At 43.6% G+C, this 9,275-nt stretch overlaps 1 protein-coding gene across 1 annotated transcript; it reads right to left on the bottom strand.

Annotated features, from left to right (window-relative positions):
* Positions 1-7,617: 7,617 nt before the first annotated feature.
* LOC147993200 (uncharacterized) lies at positions 7,618-8,472 on the bottom strand. Its single transcript, XM_087533760.1, has 2 exons — positions 8,180-8,472; positions 7,618-7,780 (listed from the first exon to the last, which is right to left on the bottom strand). The coding sequence occupies exons 1-2, from the start codon at positions 8,470-8,472 to the stop codon at positions 7,618-7,620; spliced, it is 456 nt and encodes a 151-aa protein (XP_087389886.1).
* Between the last annotated feature and the right edge of the window lie 803 nt (positions 8,473-9,275).

The following is a 9,275-nucleotide window of genomic DNA, read 5'->3' as shown; positions in this document are numbered from 1 at the left end:
CTGCGAAGGTGATGTGGTATGCTCCTATAATACCACGGTTGAAATGTCTGTTCAAAAACGAAGAGCATGCCAAGTTGATGCGATGGCACAGTGGGAACCGAAAGAAAGATGGAAAGTTGAGAGCACCCGCTGACGGGTCGCAGTGGAGAAAAATCGAGAGAAAGTACTAGGATGAGTTTGTAAAGGACCCAAGGAATGTATGGTTTGCTTTAAGCGTGGATGTCATTAATCCTTTCGGGGAGCAGAGCAGCAATCACAGCACCTGGCCCGTGACTCTATGTACGTATAACCTTCCTCCTTAGATGTGCATGAAGCGGAAGTTCATTATGATGTCAGTTCTCATCCAAGGCCCTAAGCAACCCGACAACGACATTGATGTGTACCTAAGGCCATTAGCTGAAGAACTTTTACAGCTGTGGAATGGAAATGGTGTACGTACGTGGGATGAGCACAGACAGGAGGAATTTAACCTAAAGGCGTTGCTGTTCGTGACCATCAACGATTGGCCCGCTCTCAGTAACCTTTCAGGACAGACAAACAAAGGATACCACGCATGCACGCACTGTTTAGATGACACTGAAAGTATATACCTAGACAAATGCAGGAAGAATGTGTACCTGGGCCATCATCGATTTCTTCCGACCAACCATCAATGTCAAAAGAAAGACAAGCATTTCAAAGGCGAGGCAGATCATCGGAAGAAGCCTGCCATGCGTACCGGTGATCACGTACTTGCTATGGTCAATGATTTACACTACGTAATCTTTGAAAAGGGTCCCGGTGGACTAGCTGTTCCGAATGACGCTGAGGGACACGCACCCATGTAGAAGAAGAAATCTATATTTTGGGACCTACCCTACTGGAAAGACCTAGAGGTCCACTCTTCAATCGACGTGATGCACGTGACGAAGAACCTTTGCGTGAACCTGCTAGGCTTCTTGGGCGTGTATGGGAAGACAAAAGATACACCTGAGGCACGGGAGGACCTGCAACGTTTGCACGAAAAAGACGGCATGCCTCCGAAGCAGTATAAAGGTCCTGCCAGCTACGCTCTTACGAAAGAAGAGAAAGAAATCTTCTTTGAATGCCTGCTCAGTATGAAGGTCACAACTGGCTTCTCGTTGAATTTAAAGGGAATAATAAATATGCCAGAGAAAAAGTTTCAGAACCTAAAGTCTCATGACTGCCACGTGATTATGACGCAACTGCTTCCGGTTGCATTGAGGGGGCTTCTACCGGAAAACGTCCGATTAGCCATTGTGAAGCTATGTGCATTCCTCAATGCAATCTCTCAGAAGGTGATCGATCCAGAAATCGTACCAAGGCTAAGGAGTGATGTGGCGCAATGTCTTGTCAGTTTTGAGCTGGTGTTCCCACCATCCTTCTTCAATATCATGACGCACGTCCTAGTTCATCTAGTTGACGAGATTGTCATCCTGGGGCCCGTATTTCTACACAATATGTTCCCCTTTGAGAGGTTCATGGGAGTCCTAAAAAAATATGTCCGTAACCGCGCTAGGCCAGAAGGAAGCATCTCCATGGGCCATCAAACAGAGGATGTTATCGGGTTTTGTGTTGACTTCATTCCTGGCCTTAAGAAGATAGGTCTCCCTAAATCGCGGTATGAGGGGAGACTGACTGGAAAAGGCACTCTTGGAAGAGACTCAATAATATGAAGGGACGGATATTCTTGGTCTCAAGCACACTACACAGTTCTACAGAACTCTACCTTGGTGACCCCGTATGTCGATGAACACAAGAACAGTCTGCGCTCCAAACACCCGGAGCAGTGCGACGACTGGATTACATGTGAACACATCAGGACTTTCAGCAGTTGGTTGGAAACACGTCTCAGAGGTGACAACACTGTTTGTGATGAGTTGTACCTGTTGTCCAAGGGACCATCTTTGACTGTATTGACTTACAAAGGATATGAGATAAATGGGAATACATTTTACATGATCGTCCAAGATCAAAAGAGCACCAACCAAAACAGCGGTGTCCGCTTTGATGCAGCAACCGAGAGCGAAAAGGACACACATTATGGTTACATAGTGGACATATGGGAACTTGACTACGGACCTGATTTTAAGGTCCCTTTGTTTAAGTGCAAATGGATCAATCTGTCAGGCGGCGGGGTACAGGTAGACCCACAGTACGGAATGACAACAGTGGATCTGAAAAATCTTGGGTACACTGATGAACGTTCGTCCTAGCCAATGATGTGGCACAGGTTATCTATGTGAAGGACATGTCTACCAAACCGAGAAAAAGATAAGATAAGGAAGCGAATACATCATACGATGAGCCAAAGCGCCACATAGTTCTTTCAGGAAAAAGGGACATCCTGAGAGTGGATGGCAAGACAGACATGTATGAAGATTATGAAAAGTTTCATGAAATTCCTTCCTTCAATGTCAAGGCTGACCCAAGCATCCTGATAAACAATGAAGATTATCCATGGTTACGGCGCAATAAGCAAATGACACAAGCGAAGAAAAAGTGAAGACTTTCTCCCGCAACTATTATGAATATACCATGCCAACTTTGTAACACACGAACATGCTACCATTGTCCGTTTTGTACATGCACATACTATGTGGGTGAAATTATGATACCATGCCAACTTTCAACTTTTTCAGAGTTCATTTGAAATGCTTTCATGTCTTATGGTTCGGCCCTCGTAATACCATTATTCAAATTTTAACTATTCAAATTTGAAAACTAATGGCACTAACAGAAAGTTTATAATTTTTTCTAAAACTGATGGCACTAACAGAAAGTTTATAATTTTTCTGACCTAAAAGCAAAAAGAATTAAATAATGCAAAAACAAAAGAAAATAAATAATGCAAAAAACAAAAAAACTGGGAAAAGTAAAGTTAATCACAAACTTGTGATTCAAACAAATATCAAAGAATTCAAATTTTAACTATTCAAATTTGAAAACTAATGGCACAAACAGAAAGTTTATAATTTTTCTAAAACTAATGGCACTAACAGAAAGTTTATAATTTTGCTCCTCACCGCTGGCCCATGACCATTAGTCCCAGTTTGTGCCACAAACCGGGACTAAAGGGTTGGTCCTCGTTGCGGGCAGAGTTTAGTCCCACCTCGCCAACCGAAGGGGGCTCACACCGGTTTATAAACCCTTCCCTCTCTGCCTTGTTGAGCTCCTCTCAAAGTGAAAATAGATGCCTTAATAGAGAAAAGTTTAACCTAAATTCATAGTGAATTTCTCTGAAATTCATAGAAATTTAGTATGAATTTAGGTTGAATTTTCTCTATAAGCGCATCTATTCTCATTTTTTTAGTAAGTTAATCACAAACTTGTGATTCACACAAATTTCAAAGAATTCAAATTTTAACTATTCAAATTTGTAAACTAATGGCACAAATAGAAACTTTACAATTTTTCTAAAACTAATGGCACTAACAGAAAGTTTATAATTTTGCTAACCTAAAAGCAAACAGAATTAAAAATTAAAGCAAAAAACAAAAGAAAATAAATAATGCAAAAAACAAAACAAAAAACTGGAAAAAATAACAACAATAAGTATTTTGTTGTAATTAGAAACAAAATAAAATAAATAAAGCAACAAAGAAAACAAAAAAACAAAAAAAGTGTTTTCAAATTTGAAAACTAATGGCACTAACAGAAAGTTTATAATTTTTCTAAAACTAAAACCAAAAAGAATAAAAAAATAAAGCAAAAAACAAAAGAAAATAAATAATGCAGAAAACAAAACAAAAAACTGGAAAAAATAGCAACAATAAGTATTTTGTTGTAAGTAGAATAAAATAAATAAAGCAACAAAGAAAACAAAAAAAAACAAAAAAAGTGTTTTCAAATTTGAAAACTAATGGCATTAATAAAAAGTTTATAATTTTTCTAAAACTAAAAGCATAAAGAATTAAAAAATAAAGCAAAAAACAAAAGAAAATAAAATAAAGCAACAAAAAAACAAAAAAAATGCCACCTACTGGGCCCCCACGGCCTGAATACGACTAGAAACCCATCCAAGGGCCAGGATTCAGGCCCGCGGGAGGCCCAGTAGGCCCACAGGCATAGCAGTGACAATTAGGCCCGTAAGCCTGCAATGGAGAGAAGCTCGAGAGGGGTGCGGCAGTGGGGCTTATAAACCACTGCACACCCCTCTCAACTAGCAAGGTGGGACTAAACTTTCGACGCAGCAGCCGCACAAGGCCTTTGGTCCCGGTTAGTGGCACCAACCGGGACTAAAGGGGGGCATTGGTCACGGTTGGTGACACGAACCGTGACCAATGCCCCCCTTTAGTCCCGGTTGGTGCTACCAACCGGGACCAAAGGCCGCCGCTTCCCGCCCTTTGGGCTGCTGAAAAGAGGCATTTGGTCCCGGTTGGTAGCACCAACCGGGAATAATGCCCACCTTTAGTCCCGGTTGCTGCCACGAACCGGGACTAAAGGCTCTGCTATATAAGTCCACACTTAGGAAATTTTCACTCTCATCTTGCAGTTGCCGCCCCCGACGACGCCGACGCCGCCAGGCTGCCCCGACGCCGCCCACCCCGGCCCGCCCCCGTCGACGCCGTCGCCCGCGCCCCTGCCCCAACGCGCGCCGCCCCGTCCTGCCCCGTCGCCGTCGCCGTCGCCCGCGTCCCTGCCCCGACGCGTGCCGCCCCGGCCCGCCCTCGCCGGCCCCTTCCCCGACGCGCGCCGCACCGGCCCGCCGTCGCCCGCGCCCCCTACCCCGAGCGCGCGCCCACTGCCCCGTCGCCATCCTCGCCGCCGACCCCGCGGTCCTCCTGGTCCGGCCGGCGCCCTCCCTAGCTAGCATTTTTTTTCATATATATGCCATTTTTTTTCTTATATATGCTTGTTTTATATATATGTATATATGTTCTCTGTGTATATATATGTTCTCTGTGTATATGGTGTATATATGTTCATGTATATGTGAAAGTTAAAAAGGAGCATGACCTCGTTGGAATTGAATTGTTGCCTGTTCCATTTGAGAAGTTCTTTCAGTTTTTCAATCAATTGGCCCTCGATAAAACAACGATCACCTGCTACTGTCTGTAAGTAGTACTACTTCTGTCATTAAGTCTCTCTATATAGCTCAGCTCTTTCATTGCATGTATTTATAATCATCCTCACTATATTATGCAGATTAAAGATCGCCGAATTGAAGAAAAGACAAGTCAGTGATATTGGGTTCATTAACACATATCTCATAGATGCAACTCAGGTTAAATTTCATGCCGCAGCTACCCAGGCCAACTTGCTACGATCGTTGGTAATAAATGAAAACAAAGATATAATACTCTTTCCTTACAACTTCAAGTGAATGTTACTGTCTTGTGCGTATTCGGTCTCCCTTATATATTAGTCAAGGTTATAGTAATGTAATTGATGAGTTATGCATGCGTGTGCAGTTACCACTATATTCTCCTAGAGATTAAGCTTGAGCAGGGACTAGTAACCGTCTTAGACTTAAGACGAAAAGATCCCCAGGACTATGCGGACATGACTCAAATGCTCGAGAAGTAAGTTAAATCGATCATTATCCACCATATCAGCAACTTTGTTCATTTCCTGATATATCAAGTAATTGTTTTCTTTGTCTGGCAGGGTTTGGAAAAAATTCTCCAAAAAAGCTCCAGGACTCCTGAAGAAGCTGCAATTTAGACACCCGAAAGTAAGTACTATAGTAGCATGTTCCGCGCATCTCCTATTGATTTGGCATTCTTGTTTATCAGTTTGATTGACCTCTATTTCTTGTAAAGTGGTTGTGGCAGGAACAAGGGAATGATTTCTATGGATACTACGTTTGCGAGTCCATTCGCCACACGACCTGTGAGCAGGGCTACACTGACGAACAATATGAAGTATGTAAATAACAACATTCACAATTTTATTTTATTACCATCATTCGTGTTGAGTTTCATTCATTCATATATATATGTATTGACCCCCTTCTTCAAATTAGATGTTTCGGAAGCGGGATGAACTTCTAGCACCAGCTCGCATGCGAGCAATTCAAGAGGAATTGGCGGCATTCTTTCTTGACCACGTGATCGCTGAAGACGGAGAATACTATGTGGACCATGAGTCCGTATGATTATATTTGTAAGAGATAATTATTGTATATATGTAGCCGGTAGTGTCGGATAGATATACGAGAACTTTTTGTTCGACCAATCTCTCGGAGAAGGAGAGGTGGTCGATATCACTTCTCTCTGTATGCATATATGTTCATGACGATCTTCTGTTTCCTTCGTTTGCTTACTAGCTAGCTAGCGTGTCTAGTCCTCTCTATACGTATGTATAGTACGTAGCGTCGATCAAGCACGGACATAAAAGAGGACACTTCTCTCTATTAATTATAGCTAACTAACACAATATATGAAACACCTAAATTAACCCCCCAAAACCCCCAAACCCCCCCTTCAAAAAAAAATAAATAAAAACCCCAGCCACAGAAATGCTGACGCGTGGATGCCTATTGGTCCCGGTTGGTGCCACCAACCGGGACCAAAGGGTCTCCTGCCTAGGCTCCGCGCACAGGCCACGTGGAGGCCCATCAGTCCCGGTTCTGGATTGAACCGGGACTAAAGGGACAGGGCATTAGTACCGACCCTTTAGTCCCGGTTCAGGAACTGGGACTAAAGGCCCTTACGAACCGGGACAACAGGCCCTTTTTCTACCAGTGGTCAAGTGCATCTCCGCCGAGTAGGGCAGTGTGTTATGTATCGAATTGGAGCCGTGTTTCTTGCCTCCATAAATATAAGAAAACAACATTCTGTTGTAAAAATGGACAGGTAGGGCAACACACATTATGATGGTGTAGTTCAGTGCGATAATTCAATTATGAATTCGGACTCATCTACACTTTGTGAAAAGTAAAATCAAAATAAATACTGAACAAATTCGAAAAAATATGAAGCTTTTTTCATGCAAGATGCTTATGTGCCCCAGGTGTGCAAAAATTCATGGGCAAACGACATTCGAGGAGTTCGCGCAAAAAATGACAACATCGACTATGAATAATGTGTTTTCCAAACTTTCTCACAGACCCAAAATTTGTCTTTTTTTCCTCTGAGCTCCTCGAATGTCCAAACTCCACCAAATTTGGAACGATCATCACGCACTCACCATCTTGCACCACAAAAAAATTCAGATTTTTTTGCTATTTTAAATGATTTTACTGTTCACACGGGGGTGTAGATGCGCGTGGGAGCAGTCATTCCTTGGCATGGAAACACCGACATTAAGAGGTTTTTGCAATGAATGAATTCTAGTGTTTTGTGTGCTATAAATTGTATTCCCACTACCATGATTCATACACACAAATAACGAATCATCACAGGAAGTATCAATGTAGCATGCCGTTAAATTGATCTGGTAACCATGCATGCATGGAAGTTAAAAAAAAAATCTTACTCACAAGTACGTTCAACTTGTTACAGGTAGGAACCAAATATATAGGGCCTAGGAACCGATGAAAGATAGATCGTCCTTCCATAACACTAGCTAATTACTACTATAAACCTCAAAGCTGAAATATACATATTTATTCTGAAATATACATATTCAGCCTGATATTATTGCTGAAGAGATCGCGGCAAGATGGTCGATTCAGCTGGTAACGTTATTCCACCAGTCAGCAACCAACTTCTTTGGTTGCGGGACTACTCGTGTGAGCAAGGCATGGATGCCAATTACGCCCAAAATGCCAGAAGTACCCACCCCCAGAAATTTGAAGAAAGTATTGCATCTTTCGGTACGTCGGCAGACACGCCTACAATACAATACACATGTGATGAATGGTCAGAGCCAGATCTACGCAAAAAAAAAAAGAAGTTAGCAGAGCAGAACGAAGAGAAAAAAGAAGAAAAAATTTTGATTTCTCAAAGACCTAGTCCATCCATGTATAGACCAAGGGAAAGTGATGAATTGTCCAGATGATCATACATGCATGCATGTTGCAATGCAGATGTGATGAATGATCAGAGCCAGAAGAACATAAGAAGAAAACAGATTGATTTCTCAAAGACCTAGTCCATCTATATATTGCGCAAGGGGAAGTGATGAATTCTCCACATGATCACACATGCATGCATGTTGCAACTATGAAACAAACGAATACTTGAAACAATATGTGTAATCAAACAAATATGTGGTAGTAAGTTGTTGTTACCAGACAGGGTCCTTGGGTCTAGGCTTGATCTGTGAGGAGAGTAGCTGCATGAGCAGCAGGTAGCGCCGGTCCGTCTTGTGGGGAACATCGTGGGCGCTGCTAACATGGCCATGGACCATGTCGAAGAGCTGCTCCTTGGTCTTGTTGATTTGCGCGGCGCGGGCTGCGGCGGCTCTCATCTGCTCCGGCGTGCATGTCCTGTACTGGGCGAGGCGGGGCAAAGGCGTTCGCAGGAGCAGCGCCCGGCCGCAGGCGCCGAGCCTCGCCGCAATAGCCGCCGCCGCCGCCGCCATCCCTTTCTTCTTCTGTGGGATCCTCCTGGCGTTGATCGATCTATATATCGTAGTGGGATAGGGATGTTGCTCAGAGTCCGGCAAGCCCACGCCCGAGTTATATACATCGACCAGTATGGATAGTTTTTTTTTTTGCGGGGCCAATAGGGATATAGTTTACGTAAGTACGTAGCAGTTTTATCCCACAATGATCATGAGTCCGATGCAAAGAAGGGCCAAACGGAAGCGGGAGGAGAGTTAGAGAAAGAGGAGGCAGGGTTGAACATCACTGATAATGTAAACAACATTAGCACATCGGCCGGGCTGCCGGAGCAGCCCCGCCGGGCGCAATGAAAATCATCGGTTGGAACTGCCGGGGGCTCGGGAATGGCCCGGCAGTTCGTAGTCTCCTTGAAATGGGGAGAATGGAGGAGCCCGACGTACTGTTCTTGGCGGAGACAAAACTAACAGAGAAAGAAATGGAGAGGTTCAGGTGGATGATGGGTTTGACACACATGGTTGCTTGGAACCCAGAAGGGAGGAGCCGTGGGATTGCATTGTTCTGGCGTAGGGGAGTGGGAGTTTCGTTGCGATCTTATGGACGGAGACATATAGATGTGGATGTAACAGATGATGAAGGGAAAGTCTGGAGGTTGACGGGTATTTATGGGGAATCCGAATCGGGGCGTAAGAAGGAAACCTGGAGGACTTTGAGAATACTAGGACAGCAGCATCAGAACGGACGACCGTGGTTGTGTCTTGGTGATTTTAATGAAATCTTATCAAGTGATGAGAAGGTTGGAGGAGGGACTCGGCCGCAACAA

This window comes from Triticum urartu, chromosome 1A (genome assembly GCF_056163025.1).
Source record: "Triticum urartu cultivar PI428250 chromosome 1A, HENAU_Tu73, whole genome shotgun sequence".
NCBI classification, from domain to species: Eukaryota; Viridiplantae; Streptophyta; class Magnoliopsida; order Poales; family Poaceae; genus Triticum; species Triticum urartu.
Note: the sequence above shows the minus strand (reverse complement) of the source record. Positions and strands in the feature narration are given on the sequence as shown.